Consider the following 21,294-nt stretch of genomic DNA (forward strand, 5'->3'; position numbering starts at 1 on the left):
GGCTATGGGGAAGTCTAGTAATTTCTAAGGCAGGGACACGTTCGTCTGTATTGTGCTGTAAGTTTCTAAGGTTCTTGGCACAAAACATTGTCTGTTTATTCATTTCCATAGATGCTGCCTGACCTGCTGAGTTCCTCCAGCATTTTGTGAAAGTCTTAATGTAATTGTATAGGACCTTGGTGAGCCCACACCTGGAATATCATGGGCAGTTTTTGTCTTCTTACCCATGAAAGGATGTTCTTGCCATAGAAGTGAAGATTTTCTAGACTGGTTTCAGGTTTGCCATATGAAGACAGATTAAGTAGACAGTGACTATATTCTGCAGAGTTTAGAAGAATAAGAAGGTATCATCTTGAAATTACAGGCTTGATAGTTTAGATGTAGGAATGATATTTGCCTTGATTGTGGGAAACAGTTTTGAAATAAGCAAACTGTGTAGGACTGAGATGAAGGACATTTCTTTCCACTCAGAGCATGGCCAATCTACAAGCATAAGCTTGTAGATGCTACTGATTTCATTCAAAGCAGATCAATAGATATTTGGATACAGTATTCATAAAATCAAGGAATATAAATTGATAAATTTGTTTGTCACATGTACCAAGGTAGAGTGAAAGACTTGATTTGCATAGTGTTCATATTTATCAATTCATTACACAACAGTGCATTGAGGTAATACAAAGTAAAACAATAACAGAGTGCAGAATAAAGTGTTACAATTACAGAGAAAGCTCAATGCAGGTAGACATTAAGGTGCAAGGTCATAACAATGTAGAATGTGAGGCCAAGACTCCATTTTATCATATTCTTAAAACAGTGGGATTGAAACTGCCCTTGCACCTAATGGTACATGTATTTAGGAGTTTGTCACTTTTGCCCGATGAGAGGGGACAGCAGAGAAAATGTCTGAAAAGGGTGGGACATTTGATCATGCTGGCTGCTTTATTGAGGTATGAAAAGTGTAGACAGAGTCCATGAGTGGGGCAGGTTAGTTTCTGTGCGAGCTGAGTCCAGAACTTTCTGCAGTTGCTAAATGTCAAAGGCTGAGCAGTTGCAATGGACAACCATGATTTATCCAGATTGGATGGCTTCTATGGGCGTCGACTCCATCAATCTATGTACACAAGCTATCCTGTGTATTTGTGTTTATGGTGTTTTTTTATTATTACTGTGGTTTCTTTTTTTGTGCTGCATTGGATTAGGTGTAACAATTATTTTGTTCTCCTTTACACCTGTGCACAGGAAATGACATTAAACAATCTTCAATCAATAAAAACTGGTGAAGGCCAAAGGAGATTCGGCAAATTTCTTTAGCCTCCTGAGGAAGTAGAGGCACTGGAGAGTTCTCTTGGGCATGGACCAGGACAGCCTACCGGTGATATCCTCTCCTAGGAACTTGTAGTGCACCATCCACCACCCCCCCTTCCTGAAGTCAACAACTAGCTTGTTTGTTTTGCAGACATTATAGGAAAGGTTATTGTTATGACACTAATCACCATGTCACTTGGTTCTCTATCTCCATCCTTTACTCTAACTCATCATTATTTGAGATTCGGCCCATACTGTGATATTATCTGCAAATTCGTAGATTGAGTTAGAATAGAATCTGACCATGTAGTCCCGAGTTTCTAAACAGTAGAATAGGGGGATATTAAACACCAATGTTGAGACTAATCATGGCAGAGATATTGCTGCCTATCCTATATAATGATGAAAATACACTGAAGTAGATCAGCAGGCATCTTGATGAATGGTGGAGCAGGCTTGATGAGCTGGATAGCCTATTCCTACCCTGAGGTCTTCAAGCTTTATGTCTGATGCAATTTTTTTTTTACATTATCATATCCTCTTAGAAGTTAGTTACACAGGGCACCATAAGCTAGACAATCTTATCCATTCTCTGCAGGAACATGTTTATCCTAAATCTCTTCAATCTCCTCAAATACCTCCCAATGATCCAAGATTGATTTACCATCAAATCGCTGCTCCCAATTCTCTTTTGCTAATTATCATTTCAATCAAGTAACATTTCCTTTATTTCTACTTTATTCTTGCCTTTTTCTTAAACCACAATACATCTAAATGAATTTCTATCACAACCACAGCAACACTGTCCCACTAAAACTTCCTGCACCCACCTCATTTCCTAAAACTGGATGCAGAATCACACCCCTGAAGCAAGCCCAAAAATGACTGAAGCTACTTTCACAATGATATTGGTTACAAGGTTCCTGCATTTAAACCCATTAATGGTGAAACAACATCAATACATTTCCAAAACAGAATGTAATTAGACTCAGAAATTTTTTTTTTCTATTAATTTGATGCTCTTCTTTGTAGCATAGGTTGTGGGATTGGGGGCCACCAAAGTAGCCTAAATGCAGAGCATTTTGCAAATGCTAAATGCAGCAGCAATGGGCATCAGGATGGCTTCAAGTTTATCAAGTGTTATTGAAGCTGCACTCATCCAAGAATATGAAGAGTACTCCTTCACTTAACTGACTTGTGTCTTGAAGATAGTGAAAAGGCTTTGCCGTGAATATTTTGCTGCAGGAAACCTTGCCGAGATTGTACCTATTTACATAGTGGGTTCAGCTGAGCTTCTGCTCAATGGCAATCTCCAGGACAGTGAAGGACACAAGGCAATGGTAATGTCATTACATGTTTAATGTAGTAACTTGCCTGAAAGGGTTGCTAATATTCGATGCAAGTCTTTAATACTTCAAAGCTTCAAAGCCAGGATTCAAAGTTTAAAGTAAACTTATTACCAAAGTACATGTGCTACCATATACTACCTTGAGATTCATTTTCTTACACTTAGAGGAAAAAATTACATTAGAAATTTACAAAAAACTATACATGAACAGTTAAATCAATGCAATCAATGTGCAAAAGGAGACAAACTATACAAGCAAAAAGTATGAGAACAAGAGTTCTAAAGAGTCCTTGAAAGTAAGTTTGTAGGTGTAGAATCAGTTCAGGATAGTGGTGATTCAGTGCTGGTTCAGGAGTCTAATGCTCCTGAATTGGGTGTGTGAGACCCACGCTTTTGTACCTCTTACCCATGGGGTGTATGGGGTGTCAGGGAGGGGTAACACCTCTGGTGGGGGGAACATGTCGCGTCCTTTTCAAGGCAGTTAGTCCACCTTTGGTCCCCACCTGACACTCGGCTCTCACCTGTGGCTCCCGTAGCTGTTTACATGAGACAGCCGCCACACCCCAGGAAACGGCTTCGACAAGCCGGCTAAACCAGGTGAGGGTAGCCAACGGGTTTCAAACCCTCGGTGAGATAGGGAGTTATCTATCCCAGCATATGAAGACAGACTCTAGCAGGTTGAGCGGACGAGACCAATGGAAGGTCCAACGGTCAAGAAGGCGGTCTCTGCAAGCGTCGTGGAATGTGCAGAGCAGGACAAGACACAGAAGACATCCTGGTCATCCACTGCGCCTAGTCCCATCTCCAGCCGTCTAGACTCTGTCTTGCCACTGGATCCAGATGGGAATTGGGAAGAGAGAGTGAGGCTGACGTTGCGCAACTCTCCCTCACTTAAATCCAAATCATGCACTAGTCTCGACACCATCGTAAGGGGAACACTATGCCTTGCATTCTGAGAAAGGATTTTTTTTTTATATGCATAGCAACAATCTCAGGTTTATTCCCTGTTCTGCAAGGAATCAAAATCTTTGGTTTGATTAAAGCTAAAACAAGACATGAATCTGGAAATTTTGAAGATTAAGATTTACAGTAGAATTTTAATGAACATTTATTAATTCTAAATAAATCTAGTATAACAAAACCCATTAAAATAATTTTAAACAGTACAGGTTTTTCATTCATTCGACAAGTTCGTTGCTCAACATTGACATAAAATGAACAAAAATTAAGTACTAATTTATATGCAAACAACAGGAATTCTGCAGAAACATATTATTCTCCGTAACTTCCGCCAAAAGCCTCCGGGTCCAACATATTATTCTCCGTAACTTCCGCCAGCCTCCGGGTCCAACATATTATTCTCCGTAACTTCCGCCACCTCCAACGGGATCCCACCACTAAGCACATCTTTCCCTCCCCCCCCCTCTGCATTCCGCAGGGATCGCTCCCTACACAACTCCCTTGTCCATTCGTCCCCCCCATCCCTCCCCACTGATCTCCCTCCTGGCACTTATCTGTGTAAGCGGAACAAGTGCTACACATGCCCTTACACTTCCTCCCTTACCACCATTCAGGGCCCCAAACAGTCCTTCCAGGTGAGGCATCACTTCACCTGTGAGTCGACTGGGGTGATATACTGCGTCCGGTGCTCCCGATGTGGCCTTTTATATATTGGTGAGACCCGACACAGACTGGGAGACCGCTTTGCTGAACATCTACGCTCTGTCCGCCAGAGAAAGCAGGATCTCCCAGTGGCCACACATTTTAATTCCACATCCCATTCCCATTCTGACATGTCTATCCACGGCCTCCTCTACTGTAAAGATGAAGCCACACTCAGGTTGGAGGAACAACACCTTATATTCCGTCTGGGTAGCCTCCAACCTGATGGCATGAACATTGACTTCTCTAACTTCCGCTAGGCCCCACCTCCCCCTCGTACCCCAGCTGTTACTCATTTTTATGCACACATTCTTTCTCTCACTCTCCTTTTTCTCCCTCTGTCCCTCTAAATATACCTCTTGCCCATCCTCTGGGTCACCCCCCCCCCGTCTTTCTCCCTAGGCTTCCTGTCCCATGATCCTCTCGTATCCCCTTTTGCCTATCACCTGTCCAGCTCTCGGCTCTATCCCTCCCCCTCCTGTCTTCTCCTATCATTTTGCATCTCCCCCTCCCCCTCCAGCTTTCAAATCCCTTACTCACTCTTCCTTCAGTTAGTCCTGACGAAGGGTCTCGGCCTGAAACGTCGACTGCGCCTCTTCCTATAGATGCTGCTTGGCCTGCTGCGTTCACCAGCAACTTTGATGTATGTTACTAATTTATATGTCCTTCATATAAATATGGCAGATTATTTAATATAGCATGACTGTAGTATTATATAGACAATCAATACTACAACTAATTAGATTGAAAGTGCACTCTTTTCCTTTTGAAATCTACAATCTAGAAAATAGGTACCACCTTTTAGTTCAATACAGGTATGTATTTTTAAGAAAAAGGATGATTTATGTGCCATGAGTTAACAAGGGATGCCGCAATGAACAATTTACATTGCGGCATATGTGTAAAGGAAAAACATCATCATTTAGAAAAATATAACTGCCTTTCCTCACTGCTAAATAAAATGAGTATCATATAACAGATATGATATCTGACACCCTGAGTGTGGAGAGTTTATAAAGGAAGGGGACTTCCAACAGCTGTCTTTTGGATCGGGACAAGAAGAGCGGCGTGAGAGCTGAATTCTGAAGGAAGGCAGTTTTTTTTAAATCTTCTTCGAGTGAAAGAAGGACGAGACTGCACAGGCGCGTGGTGTAGACAGGACAGTGTGGAGAGTTTAAAAAGGAAGGGGACTTCCAACGGCTGTCTTTTGGATCGGGACTAGAAGAGCGGTGTGAGAGCTGAATTCTGAAGGAAGGCAGTTTTTTAAAAAACTTCTTCGAGTGAAAGAAGGACAAGACTGCGCAGGCGCATGACACAGATAGGACAGCGTGGAGCGTTTAAAAAGGAGACCACCCTATACAGCAGGCAGCAGAGTGAGTGGCAGCAGCGTGTAGGGCTTTGGCTCAACAGGCTTTGACGGTAACGGGAAGAGGCATGAGCAAGGCACCAACTCTTTTTTCCCCTTGGCGAATCGGCCCGGACAGACAGAGGAACAGCAGGGCTCACACAGCTAACGGTACGAGCTAACGATTTAAAAAGTTGGTGTGTTTGGTGAGGTAAGTGGGTGAGTAGACTTATTTTTCCTGTTTCATTCCTGCAGAATTAGGTAGCATGCCTGCAGGGTTAGTGCTTTGTTCAGGGTGTCAGATGTGGGAATCCTGGGAGACCTCCAGCCTCCCTGATGGCCACATCTGAGCCAGGTGCACCGAGATGCAGCTCCTGAGAGACCTTGTTAGAGATCTGGAGCTGCAGCTTGGTGACCTACTGCTTATCATGGAAAGTGAAGAGGTGATAGACAGGAGCTACAGGGAGGTAGTCATCCCCAGGTTACAGGGGTCAGAAAACTGGGTGACTGTCAGGAGAGGGAAGGAAAATGCCCGGACAGTGGAGAGCACCCCTGTGGCTGCCCCCCTCAGCAACAAGTATCTCGTTTTGGATGTTGTTGAAGTGGATGACCCGACAGGGGATGGCCACGGTGACCGGATCTTTGGCACTGAGCCTGGCGCTGTTGTGCAGGAGGGAAGGAGGGAGAAGAGGAATGCGGTAGTCATAGGGGATTCCATAGTCAGGAGAATCTGTGAGCCTGATAGAGGTAGCTGCATGGTGTGTTGCCTCCCAGGTGCCAGGGTACAGGATGTCTCAGATCGGGTCCAAAATATTCTGAAGGGAGAGGGCGAGTAGCCAGTTGTCTTGGTACATGTTGGTACCAATGACATAGATAGGATAAGGGAGGAGGTCCTGAAGAGAGATTTCTGGGAGTTAGGAAGGAAGCTGAGAAGCAGGACCTCCAGCGTAGTAATCTCGGGATTGATACCTGTGCCATGTGCTAGCGAGGGCAAGTATACAGGTTTCCCCCGCTATCCGAAGGTAGAGCGTTCCTGTGAAATGGTTCATAAGCTGGAATGTCGTAAAGTGAATAAGGAATTACCATTTATTAATATGGGAAAAATTTTTGAGCATTCCCAGACCCAAAAAATACCCTACAAAATCATGCCAAATAACACATGAAACCTAAAATAACAGTAACATATAGTAAAAGCAGGAATGATGTGATAAATACACAGCCTGTATAAAGTATAAATACTTTTCAGCACTGTCTAGCAGTGAAAATCTCACGACAGCACTCTCAGCGCAAGCACTCTCAACAGAAACACTCTCTCCAGTAACCTTCAAGCTATGAAGCTGCCAAATCATACCAAATAACGCATAAAAATGCACAGCCTATATAAATTACTGTATGTACAGTAGCCAAGCTCACTATTGCTGTATTTATTGTTGATGGTTCGAAGCCTTTAAAATCGTTCACTGCTTCGGGAAAACATGGTTTCTTCCAAACGCCATTTCTCATCGAGACTGTTAGCCTATTGAGAGCATCTCCAATGTTGGCGATTGCCAATTTTATATTGTATTCTTTCCAGATCTCTCGCAAAGACACTTTGGAGTTGCCCTCTCTGTCAGTAATACTTACAATAAAACGCATCACATTTTGCATATAGGAAGCCTTCATTGTGGCTATTAGGCCTTGGTCGCACGGCTGCAGCAACGGTTGTATTCGGCAGTAAGAACGCAACACGAATGTTACCGCCATACTCGGTAATGCCAGGCGGATGAGCAGCACAATTACCGACAATCACAAGACACCTATTATCGAGGTTATTTTCTGTACAGTATTTTGCAACAGAAGGACTAACGTATCCACTCATGTACTCAGGAAAAAGCACTTGGGTATTCCAACCACTTGGATGTCAATGGAACACAACAGAAAGTGTTTTCTTATCAACGTCTTTAAGTGCCCTCGGATTTTCTAAATGGTATACTAGTAGAGGCTTAAGGACAGCATCACCAGTGGCATTAATAATAGGCATTAGGGTAAACCTGTCCTTCGATGCCTTGTGTCCCTTAGCCTGCTTTTCTTCCACCGAAATAAATGTCTTGCTTGGCAATTTTTTCCAATAAATTGCAGTTTCATCACAGTTAAACATTTGCTTATACGAATAACCAAACGCCATTTCTATCTGCGTATAAATAGTGCAAATGGTGGACGCAGGCAAGTTCAACGCGTGAACAATGTCCTTACTTCATTCACCTCGATTGAAACGCTTAATTATGTCTAGTTTTACACTAAGTGTAACACCCTTACGAGCTCTTCCAATACCCTCGAATTCATCTTGCTAACGGATGCACAAAATAAGTCGAGATAAAGCATGTGTTTAAGCAATGCCGGCTAGAATGCAGTTCTGGGGGAGGAGCTTGGCTGTTCGGGTGTGCGCTGCCTTTTTTCGTAACAGTGAAAACACCTTCTGTTAGCGAAAACAGGTAACTTATGTAGGTCTTTCGTAACAGCGAGGTGTCGTAAAGCGAACGTTCGGAAAACGGGGGCCACCTGTAGAAGGATCAGGCAGATGAATGCGTGGCTGAGAGACTGGTCCAGGGGACAGGGCTTCAGATTCCTGGATCATTGGGATCTCTTCTGGGGAAGTATGACCTGTTCAAAAAGGACGGGTTACACCTGAATCAGAAGGGGACCTGTATCCTGGCGGGAAGGTTTAATAAAGTTGTTAAGGAGGGTTTAAACTAATTTGGCAGGGGGATGGAAGTGAGAATGATAGAGCAGAGGAAGGGGAAAACAGAAATAAGTCTAAGATAGTGAGCAGTAAAGATATCAGGAAGGACAGGCAGGTGATGGGGCAAATTTGCAGCCATTGGGATGAGTTGCAGTGCAATAAAGTTGCACTGCAATCAAAGCAAAAAGTACCAAATACTGATCTTAAGGTGTTATACTTAAATGCACGTAGCATAAGGAATAAGGTGGATGATCTTGTCTTACAGCTACAGATTGGCAGGTATGATATTGTGGCCATCACTGAGACGTGGCTAAAGGCTGCATGTCTCTGGGAGCTGAATGTCCAAGGGTACACGGTGTATCGGAAGGATAGGCAGGTAGGCAGAAGGGGTGGCGTGGCTTTATTGGTAAGAAATGATATTAAATCATTAGAAAGAGGTGACATAGGATCGGAAGGTGCAGAATCTTTATGGGCTGAGCTAAGAAATCGCAGGGGTAAAAGGACCCTGATGGCAGTTATATACAGGCCTCCTAACAGCTGCAGTGATGTGGACTACAAATTACAACAGGAAATAGAAAAGGCTTATGAAGGGCAGTGTTATGATAATTGTGGGGGATTTTAACATGCAAGTAGATTAGGAAAATTAGGTCGGCACAGGATCTCAAGAGAGAGAATTTGTAGAATGTCTGCAAGATGGCTTTTTGGAACAGCTTGTTGTTGAGCCCACTAGGGGATCGGCTGCACTGGATTGGGCGTTGTGTAATGAACCAGAGATGATTAAAGAGATTGAGGTGAAGGAACCCCTGGGGGACAGTAATCATAACATGATTGAGTTCACTGTGAAGTTTGAGAAAGAGATGCCGAAATGTGATGTGTGGGTATTTCAGTGGAGTAAAGGAAATTATAGTGGCATGAGAGAGGAACTGGCCAGAGTTAACTGGAAAGGGACACTGGCGGGAAGGATGGCAGAGCAGCAGTGGCTGGAGTTTATGCAAGAAGAGAGGAAAGTGCAAGACAGATATATTCCAAAAAAGAAGAAATTTTCAAATGGAAAAAGGATGACATGAGACGTCAAAGCCAAAGTTAAAGCAAAGGAGGGCATACAAGGAAGCAAAAATTGGTGGGAAGACAGAGGATTAGGAAGTTTTTAAAAGCTTACAAAAGGAAACCAAGAAAGTCATTAAGAGGGAAAAGGTAAACTATGAAAGGAAGCTAGCAAATAATATCAAAGAGGATACTAAAAGCTTTTTCAAATATATAAAGAATAAAAGACAGGTGAGAGAAGATATAGGACCGATAGAAAATGATGCTGGAGAAATTGTAATGGGAGATAAGGAGATGGTGGAGGAACTGAACGAGAATCTTGCATCAGTCTTCACTGAGGAAAACATCAGCAGTATACCGGACACTCAAGGGTGTCAGGGAAGAGAAGTGTGCGCAGTCACAATTACGACAGAGAAAGTACTCAGGAAGCTGAATAGTCTAAGAGTAGATAAAGCTCCCGGACCAGATGGAATGCACCCACGTGCTCTGAAGGAAGTAGCTGTGGAGATTGTGGAGGCATTAGCAATGATCTTTCAAAAGTCAATAGATTCTGGCATGGTTCCAGAAGACTGGAAGATTGCAAATGTCACTCCGCTATGTTGTATATTGGATTTCAGAAGGCCTTTGACAAGGTGCCGCACATGAGGCTGCTTAACAAGATAAGAGCCCATGGAATTACGGGAAAGTTACATACGTGGATAGAGCATTGGCTGATGGCAGGAAACAGAGAGAGGGAATAAAGGGATCCTATTCTGGTTGGTTGCCGGTTATCAGTGGTGTTCCACAGGGGTCCGTGTTGGAGCCGCTTCTTTTTACGTTGTACATCAATGATTTGGATTATGGAATAGATGGCCTTGAGGCTAAGTTTGCTGATGATACAAAGATAGGTGGAGGGGCCGGTAGTGCTGAGGAAACAGAGTCTGCAGAGAGACTTGGATAGATTGAGAGAATAGGCAAAGAAGTGGCAAATGAAATACAATGTTGGGAAGTGTATGGTTCTGCACTTTGGCAGAAGAAATAAACGGGCAGACTATTATTTAAATGGGGAGAGAATTCAAAGTTCTGGGATGCAATGGGACTTGGGAGTCCTCGTGCAGGATATCCTTAAAGATAGCCTCCAGGTTGAGTTGGTGGTGAAGAAGGCGAAGGCAACGGCATTCATTTTTAGAGGAATAGAGTATAGGAGCAGGGATGTGATGTTGAGGCTCTATAATCCACACAGAGGATGCAGAGAGGGATCACAAAGGCGAGGAAAGAGGACCGGGTCGAGACAACCGAGACTTATGGAGAAGAGGAGTTCGGTAGGTAATAAAATGGACGAGTTCACGGCGCTAGCCAGGCGTCAGAGAACATTTTGGGAGTGCAGGGTTATGTGTTTTACGGGAACGGGGCTGCACGAGGACACACCCGATCAAATCTTTTCCATGGACGGCTTCCAGACCATTCGGGCTGACCGGAAGTGCACTGAGAGCAGTAAGCGTCAAGGAGTTGGGTGCTTACAGTTCTGGCTAACAATGGATGGTGCAATCCGGCTCCTATTATGATCGAGGAACGTGTTTGTAGAACGGCTATTGAACTTTTTGCTGTTGGACCCCGGCCATATTCCACCGAGATACAACACTGGGCGTCACGTGAGGTTGTTCCTGCCTGTGGCCGTCAAACTTTGCAGCTCCTCCCGTGGAGGGTCAGACAGCCTGAGCCAATAGGCTGGTCCTGGACTTATTTCCATCTGGCATAGTTTGCATTTTGTTGTTTGATTGTTTGTGATTTTTGTATTGCTATATTTATGCTCTATTCTTGGTTGGTGCGGCTGTAATGAAACCCAATTTCCCTCAGGATCAATAAAGTATATTTATCTATCTATCCATCTATAAGGCACTGGTAAGACCTCGCTTGGAGTACTGTGGGCAGCTTTGGGCTCCTTATTTAAGAAAGGATGTGCTGGTATTGGAGAGGGTTCAGAGAAGATTCACTAGAATGATTCCAGGAATGAGAGGGTTAACATATGAGGAACATTTGTCTGCTCTTGGATTTTACTCCTTGGAGTTTAGAAGAATGAGTAGGGACCTCATAGAAACATTTTGAATATTGAAAGGCATGGACGGAGTGGATGTGGCAAAATTGTTTCCCATGGTGGGGGAGTCTAAGTAAGGATTGAAGAGCACCTATTCAGAACAGAGATGCGAAGAAATTTTTTTAGCCAGAGGGTGGTGAATCTATGGAATTTGTTGCCACGGCCGGCAGTGGAGGTCAAGTCATTGGGTGTATTTAAGGCAGAGAATGATAGGTATATGAGTAGCCGGGGAATCAAAGGTTATGGTGAGAAGGCGGGGGAGTGGGACTAAATGGGAGAACGGATCAGCTCATGATAAAATGGCGGAGCAGACTCGATGGGCTGAATGGCCGACTTCTGCTCCTTTGTCTTGTCTTATCTTATAATGCAAAATCAACTATTTGCATTGAAATAACTTGTAAGAAATATAATTGTCCATATTTTGGTGTAAGAACAGCATAAAGCTGAGTGCAGCAACTTTGTTATCGCAAAGTAAACCTGACTGGATTTTTTAACATTTACTGTTACAGGTTTCAGGAATGGGATCTGCACTGCAATCAATACATGAGGTAAACTTGGGTGAATTGCTCACTGGCATCTCTGGATAGGGACAACAACTATAATTCTACTCTTCCAATTGTAGTATTTGAAAATAATTTGCTTCAATTCTGACATTAGTCAGGCAGTCCAACAGCATTTGGGTAGGAAAAGGCCATAAAATTCCACAAGCCTGTTCCATCATTCAACGAGATTTGGCTTACCTGAAATTTTAAAATAAAGAATTCAAAATGGTAATCTAATGTTGGGAATATGAAATAAAAGCAGAAAATGGTGCATATAGTCATTGCAAAGAAAGAAATACAATTAATGTTTTAGATCAATGATCTTCCATCAAAATGAAGAATATGAAGCACGTTTAAGTTGAAGGTAAGGGAAAGAGAACAAAGGGAGTATCTATATGTGAGACACTAGAAACCGAGTGACACAAATGATGGTGATGCTAGCTGAGAGAAGATGGTGAAGGCCTGTAAATGGCATCTCATTTATCTAGAGGAGATGAATGAAAACAAAGGAGAGTCATCCAACTCATCCATGGCAACCAACTTGATCAAGTCCAGTATGTCTGTAGTTTCTCCATATCCCCTAAGCCTGTTCTACTTCATCCTCCGGGTCCCTACCATTTATTGTACAAGTCTGCCTTGGATTAACTGACTTAAAATGCAAAACCTTGCACTTGCCAGACTTAAATTCTATCTTCCATTCCTTCCCCAGTTTATCAGCTTCCTGTTGTAATCTTAGGTAACTAGTTTCACTATCTAATACACCGTTAATTTAAATGCCATGCACAAACTTACTAGCCACATTAACAACACTGTATCCAAATCATTAATGTAAATAACAAACAACAGTGGCTCCAACATTGATCAAATAGCTTACCACTGGTCACAGGTCTTTGATCGGAATACTTCCCTCGAAAGCCTCTGATTCCTACCGCAATGCAAATTTTGCACGATACAATAAGTTTTCTCTGTTTTTTGTTCATTTCCTATACATGCATTTCCTGCAGATATATCAGATAAGATGAACTAGCCTTTCTTTACTGGTGCCACCACTGTTTTTGGTTTCCACCTTGTCACAGACATTCCTTATTTATCTCTCCACTGCTCCTGCTTCTCTGCAATTTAAACATTTTTAACGTCTAACATTTCATAGATCTAATAAAAAAATCAGAGATTTGGTATGGTTCTGAATTTCTCTCTAGACATTTCTTTCCAGCATTCTGAACCGCCTCCAACGTAAGTAGGTTTAAAACAAATACAAAACTGTATGCAGTAACTCATATATTGTCTTATCAATATCCATACGGTTGTAGAAAGATTTCCACACTTTTATCCTTCAGCCCCTTTTGTAATAAAAGTCATTTGCCTTTCTAACGGTCCTTTTACCTGCACAACAGCTTTCTATGCGTGATGTATGAGGCTCCCTGTCTTCAGATGCCCTTGCAAGACAGGATTCAGTACTGCATTTCTACTTAAACAGGATTTGGCTTTTCCTCCTCCTAAAGTGAATAATATCACATTATATTCTAGTTGCCAAGTTTATGCTCACTTACTTAACCCATATGCAGTATCTCACATTGTGGGCTCTTTCCATTCTCCTCAAATCAGTATTCCATTACTCTGGTTGCCATTAAAAATCTGAAATTTGACTCCTACTTATAAAAAACAAAGTAGCTTCAAAATCCAATGGCTAAGAAGAAAGACAAAAAGGTTCACAGACTGATAAGAGACCCGTTGTCTACAAACAAAACTATTTTCCACAATGGAAAACAAATAATGGCCTTTAAATGCACAATATAAAAAACAAAGATTACACACTATAGTTGGAGGCTGTACAGTTTATAAACCAGAGTAAATAGTTAAACAGTGCCTAAAAGAGTCATAGAGCTATATTGCAAGGAAACAAGCATTTCGGCCCATTTGACAATATATGGCCAGTAACCTTCTAAACTTTTCCTATCCATGTACCTTTCCACTGTCTTTTAAAAGTTGTTACTATATTGGCCTCAAAAACTTTCTCTAGCACATCATTTGCAAGATGTATTGCATTGAACTGCTGCTGCTGCTGCTACGTTAACAAATTTCACAACACATGCCGGTGACAATAGACTTCATTCTGATTCTGACTCTGATTTCACATAACCTTTGCCTGAAAAAGTTGCGCCTCAAGTTCCCATTAAAAATCTTTCCCCCCTCACCTTACAACTATGTCTGCTAGTTCTTGATTCCATAATTTGGGGGAAATGACCAAATACATTCACCAGATCTATGCTTCTCATGATTTTGTACACTTCTATAAAATCAATCTTTATTCCTTGAAGTGTAGTAGACTGCGAGTTCAATTGGTTTCAACAGGTACATTTAATGTCAGAGAAATGTACACAACATACATTCTGCAAGGAAAAAGAACTTCAGGATGTATATTGCGTACATTTCTCTGACATTAAATGTACCTATTGACCCCTATTGAACTCTCAGTCCACTACACTTCAAAGAATATAGTCTAGCCTGTCCAATATCTCTTTATAACATAGTCCCTCAAGTCCTGACAAAATCGTTGTGAACCTTTTCTGCACTCCTTTTAGTTTAATAACATTTGTTCTATAGCAGAGCAACCATAACTGAACACAAAACATCAAATACAACACAATATAATACAAATATAGAATACAACAAAACACAATAGCAAACACATACTGTAACGTCTAATCAATATTTTAAAGTTTTAAAGAAATGTATTATTTACTTACAAATATGTCACTATATACTGCCTTCATTTATATACCCATGCCGCAACTGCTAGACAGAGCACTGCCAAATCCACTATTACTTCCAACAATTCTCAAACCCCAACACACAAGGCCCCATCTCACTGAGAGCCTGAAGTGAGTGAGAACTCATCAGGGTCATAAATACAATCAATATCCACTGGAAGTAAAACTTTTGAAGATTTACTCAACTAGTTCTCTGTCCACAAATACTCCATCCCATTAAAGACTATCCATGCTAGCCTTGCAGCCACTGGCATGTCCAAGAGAAACCATAATGCATAGTGTGAAGAGCTTCAGTCAAAGACTTTCAGTCTCAACTATCTTGCCCGTGTCAGGGAAAAAGATAATCAAAGAGAATCTCAGAGAGGCTGTAATTTCGACAACCTATAAGAACGGAAACTTCATCTGTAGAGAAAGTTATCATGCGAGTCTCTTTCAATTACTCCCTCCAAATGACTGAAGTGCTGCTCGCAAAAATTGCAGTGTGGATTATGTCTACATTGAGGCAAACTGAATCTTTGCTTCACCATATGACACACCAAGAAAAATGTAGGAGCAGCATGAGCTACACATGAATTTATTTGATTCAATATCAGCCTTTGGGCTTATCAATAGGGAGGAACCGTATTAAGCCATTCTCAAATTTGACTGTCCACAGAAACTAGTGTCTATCTCACATTTGCTCGTGTAAACCACTATACTTCAGAACTAATTCTCACTGAAGGCCGGTGTAAAATAAAGCTGCATCACTGCCAGCACTTCTCAAGTTTCCTCATTGTTAATTTGCATCTCAGTTCAATGAATTTCCCCACAGCGGAGCTTTTCTTCAGAACTAACTGTTCAATTTACAGCAACATCATTCCAGACCATGATAACACAAACTTCAGTATGGGAATAAAAGGTTAGTCAGGAAAGAGGTACTGAGGTATGACATTAGCCAACAATGACATTGGAGGTGACATCGGGTGTACAACTCTGGCAGGGTTTGCAAGACATTACTTCCTACAAAGCAAAACCCAATAGCACGAATGGCAGCGATGTTTCACTACCAGATGAACTCAACGCCTTCTATACCCGATTTGAAAGGGAGAACATAACTACAGCTGTGAAAACCCCTACTGCACCTGATGATCCTGTGATCTCCGCCTCAGAGGCTGATGTTAGACTATCTTTAAAGAGAGTGAACCCTCGCAAGTCAGGAGGTCCCGATGGAGTATCCGGTAAGGCTCTGAAAACCTGTGCCAAGCAACTGGTGGGAGTATTCAAGGACATTTTCAACCTCTCACTGCTATGGGCCGAAGTTCCCACTTGCTTCAAAAAGGCAACAATTATTCAAAAAGGCCCAAGAAGAATAAAATGAGCTGACTCGATATCTATCACCTGGTAGCACTCACATCGACAGTGATGAAATGCTTTGAGAGGTTGGTCATGATTAGACTGAACTCCTGCCTCAGCAAGGACATGGACCCATTACAATTTGCCTATCGCCACAATAAGTCAATGGCAGATGCAATCTCAATTTGGCTTTTCACACGGACTTAGATCACCTAGACAACACAAGCACCCATATCAGGATGCTGTTCATCGACTATAGCTCAGCATTTAATACCATCATTCCCACAATCCTGATTGGGAAGTTGCAGAACCTGGGCCTTGGTACCTCCCTCTGTAATAGGATCCTCGACTTCCTAACTGGAAGACCACAATCTGCACAGATTGGTGATAGCATCTCCTCCTCGCTGACAATCGACACTGGGGCACATCAGGGGTGTGTGCTTAGCCCACTGCTCTATACCCATGACTGTGTGGCTAGGCATGGCTCAAATACCATCTATAAATTTGCAGATGATAAAACCATTGTTGGTAGAATTTCAGATGGTGACAAGAGGGTGTACAGGAGCAACATATGCCAACTAGTGAAGCAGTGTCACAGCAACAACCTGGCACTCAACGTCAGTAAGACAAAAGAGCTGATTGTGGACTTCCAGAAGGGTAAGATGAAGAAACACACACCAGTCCTCATAGACGGATCAAAAGTGGAGAATCTAGGTAAGAGTGAACTTTTTCCATTAAATATGCAGGTTCCCATTTATAGACGTTCTCCAATCAGAGTGACTACCGACTATTTTACTTACTTGGGAGTTAAAATTACTAAGAGACATAAGGATCTATTCAACTTTAACCTTTTACTGTTAATTAATCAGGTTAAACAACTGATTACTCAGTGGTCCCCACTGTCTCTATCACTGATTGGCCAAATTAATGCTATTAAAATGATTATTTTACCTAAATTTTTATATTTATTTCAAACGATACCAATTTTTATTCCTAAATCCTTTTTTGATACCGTTGATTCTAAAATTTCCTCATATATGGCAGAACAAAAATCCCAGATTAAGTAAAAAATATTTACAGAAGTCCAAGAAAGATAGTGGTTTAGCACTGCCTAATCTAAGCTTTTATTACTGGGCAATTAATATTCGATATTTAATATTTTGGATACAAGATTGGAATATAACTCCAAGCCCATATTGGGTAAACCTTGAAGGCAACTCTGTACAAGGGTTCTCTTTAGCTTCCATTTTAGGAACTTCACTTCCTTTTGTACTATCTAAATTGAATAAACAAATAGTTAATCCAATAGTTAAACATACATTGCAAATATAGTTTTAATTTTGTAAATTTTTTGGTTTAACAAATTTACATTATCAAGCCCTATTATATCTAATTTTTTTTCAACCCTCGGTTATGGATCAAGCCTTTTTGATATGGAAAACAAAAGATATAACATGTTTTCGTGACTTATTTCTGGATAACTGTTTCATGTCTTTTGAAAAGTTATCTAAGAAATTTGATTTGCCCAGATCCCTTTTTTTTTGGTATTTACAAATAAGAAATTTTTTAAATCCTATGCTGCCTACCTTTCCAACCTCATACCCTACTGATATCATCGATAAAATTTTAGGTTTAAATCCCCTTCAGAAGGGATTAATAGCATCTATCTATGATATAATTATGAAATTACAGCCAGGTAAATAGCTGATAAAATTAAAAATGAATGGGAAAGGGAACTTCAACTTTGTCTACCTATAGAGAAATGGGATAAAATTTTTCAATTAGTCAGTACTTCCTCTATATGTGCTAAACATACATTAATATAATTTAAAGTAGTGTATACAGCCCATATGTCTAAAGATAAATTAGCCTGTTTTTATTCCCATATAAACCCTATTTGTGACAGTAGTCACTCTGAGGTGGCTTCTTTAACTCATATGTTTTGGTCCTGTCCTCTTTTGGAAAAATATTGGAAAGATATTTTTGATATTGTCTCAACAGTTCTATGTTTTGACTTACAACCCTATCCTATTATAGCAATTTTTGGATTGCCAATGGTAGAACATAGATCTTTGTTTTCTTCAGCCTGTCAGATGATTGCATTTGTTACTTTCATGGCCAGGAGATCTATTTTATTGAAATGGAAGGAGACCAATCCTCCTACTACATTCCAATGGTTTTCCCAAACTATATTATGTTTAAATTTAGAAAAAATTAGAAGTGATATTTTTGATCCTTTGGTTAAATTTGAAGAAACTTGGAAACCATTTATTCAACATTTTCATATGATGTAACTTGACCTTTCCGAATCCTTCTTATTACTTAAAATATATGAATAGAGGAGCGGACTTGACGACATTACTGAACATGTTCGATTTAAGATATTGGTCCAGCCCTGTTTGGTTCCGTTTGCTTTTTTGGGTTTAGTATTTAGTTCTTTTTCTTTCTTTTTTTTTGGGGGGGGGGTTCTTTGTATTTTTTCTCTTATTTCTTTTTTTCTTTATGATTAATTACATCATGAGTTTGGAAGTCTATGATACCTGTGTTATCTGAAATCTTTTCTGCATATGTTTATTAACAATAAGATTATTCCAATCTCTTTGTATCAACATTGTTATTTTGTTTATAATTTTGGAAAAATTAATAAAAAGATTTTTAAAAAGAAAGAAATGTACTGTGGAAAGCATTCTGACAGTCTGCATCACTGTCTAGGAAGTAGAATACTCTACAGAGCATCAACTGGAAAAATTGATAATAAAGGCAAACTGAGAATACCTATATTCAAACATTTCAGCAGTATTTTCCTCTTTGTTGATTACTCCATCCAGACATATTGCCACATTGATTCAAGTTTAAAATATCTATATAATTAATAAACAGAGCTCCAGAGTGATGTGCTTCTCTTAAACTAAATGGAATTTTCTGTCCGGCAAAAAAATGAACATGCAAACTAAATTCAAATTTTGAACTAAATTTTTGAAAATTAAGATCAGGCATCCGTGAACAATTTTGCTACAGTAAATACAGTATGCAGGTTATTCACTGGAATAAAAGATTTTGCTACAGAAAAATTTGTTTTGATCATAGTTTTTTTTATTTATCATTAGAATTTAGAAGTTATGATATTCTTATTTTGCATTTTAATTTGCATTCTAGTTTACATTTTTAAAAATTATTTTAACAATATTATCCAAGATTCATGCCTGACTTATTTAATATTTTTATTCATGCACTGAGATTACATTAGCTATGATCACAGACAGACGAAGTGACACAAGGTTGAAGTGGTTAAGAATCCTCACATATTGACCAAAAATGATAAATGTTATACAAAAGCAGACAGAGATCAGCAAAAATTACTTCATTTGCTCACGTCACTGAAAGCACAGTGGGGCCCATAAATACACTAATTCATCCTTACGCTTATTCATTATTTACCTTCTGCCCTCCAATCATCACTCTCTCTCCCAGCTTCAGGCCCAGTGACTTCAGTAGTGCCTTCCCTGAGATGTGATCATAGTTTGTCAGCATCGACTTTGATATGTCACAGGTCAGTGGTAATGCATCCAGAAGCATCTGCTTTAATTCTTTGGCAATTGCTGCTGCTTCTGCCATATCCAGGGGCATGTCCAAAGGATCAGGGACAATGTCTGCTGGCATCTCCCCTTTATCATTCTGTCCAAGGATACAAAAGGACAAATTTAAGTGCAACTGAAAATCATGCAAGCATTTTCCTTCTGATTTTTATTTGCTTACTTATTAAATTCAAAAGCACTTCACACATATTTCTAGTAACAGTTACAACAATTGAAAAATACTCCGATAGGTGGCACTGTAAACCCAATTTTTGTACAGGTCGACCTTCACTACTTCGACTACCTCTAATCCGGTTCCTTCGCTAATCCGGCACTGATTATGCTGAATGTGATCCTTCTGTAATTCAGCATTTTCACTAATCCGGCACTCCTCAGGTCCCAATAGTGCCGGATTAGTGAAGGTCGATCTGTGCCAAATCAAAAAAAGCCCAAAATGTGAAAAATGGTTTGATGATCAAATGGGTCAAGGTTGCTTTAAGGAGATCCAAAGGAAAAAACCATTATAATTTATGTAACGTCTTTCTATTCTGGTCCAGAGTTAGAATGAGAAATTCAAGGCTGCTTCTTAAAATCAGCTACTCACAGCATAGATGCTCACTCTGAAAAGTATTCTGCCTATTTTTTGCTGGTTGTGTTATTGTTCAAAGAGGACATTATGGTTACTGTTCAGAGAAAAGCAATTCATCCTGCAAAGTCCATACTGACTCCATGCTTCCTACAGCCATGGAAATTCTTTCCTTCAAAATACTTAATCAGCTCCCTTTTATGTTATAGCCTTAAAAGCTGGAGTGTTCAAAGTTAGCAGAAAAATTCAAATCAGCATGATAACCAGAATTGCAAGAGCCATGCAAAACATAGTGGGGCATTGCATGTGTAATCTGTAATAGGGAGCCTCAAATCAGATTTTCAAAATGACCTGGATAAACCCATGTAAGGATGTCTTTGTCTCATTCTAATAAGAGCTTTATTTAAGCAACATCAGCACTGGAATACAAGATTACACCAGGTTAAGATGATTACATATAAAACTATCTCCACCCAACACAAAGAAAAATGGTTTAAACCAAAACTCTGTTGAGCACCATCATCATGCTAGTGCAATTTTTTCCCTTCTCAATACGAACTTTAAGCCCTACTTTGCAGGGTATAAATTTATGTTATTCTGTGGGAAATTGTGCTGTTTCCCCGATTTATTTAATATTGGTTAATTATAGATAGCAGAATTCTGGAGCATTTTTTGACAGAATTTGAAACAAAATCTTAGATATGATGTATTTTAGAAGGGAACCTTTCTTCAGCCATTTTACAGAATGGACAATAAATTATCCTCATCGTTAACCAAGCATCATTAATTTTTCACTTTTTACAGAAGACCTCAAAAACAAAGCCAATTAATATCTTACTATATTTTTGCATTTTTATTTACCATCTGCTTTTCTACTACTACTACTACGTCGACTCAGGCCTAGGGGGCCGGCATCGGACAAGATGACGGACTCTCCTCTTCTCCCTCTCCCTCATCAGTGTGTTCAGTTCATCTACATTAGCCGCGC

The 21,294-nt window shown here is 40.4% G+C and overlaps 1 protein-coding gene across 8 annotated transcripts in view; it reads right to left on the reverse strand.

Annotated features, from left to right (window-relative positions):
- The window catches only part of LOC134350427 (CAP-Gly domain-containing linker protein 4-like), a 338,819-nt gene that overhangs the window by 191,452 nt on the left and 126,073 nt on the right, over positions 1-21,294 (reverse strand). For all 8 annotated transcript variants that reach the window (XM_063055606.1, XM_063055612.1, XM_063055607.1 and 5 more), the window contains exon 7: positions 19,584-19,820. In XM_063055606.1, the coding sequence (XP_062911676.1) occupies positions 19,584-19,820 (237 nt within the window). The remainder of the gene's footprint in view (positions 1-19,583; positions 19,821-21,294) is intronic.

Source organism: Mobula hypostoma, chromosome 8, assembly GCF_963921235.1.
Source record: "Mobula hypostoma chromosome 8, sMobHyp1.1, whole genome shotgun sequence".
Classification (NCBI taxonomy): Eukaryota; Metazoa; Chordata; class Chondrichthyes; order Myliobatiformes; family Myliobatidae; genus Mobula; species Mobula hypostoma.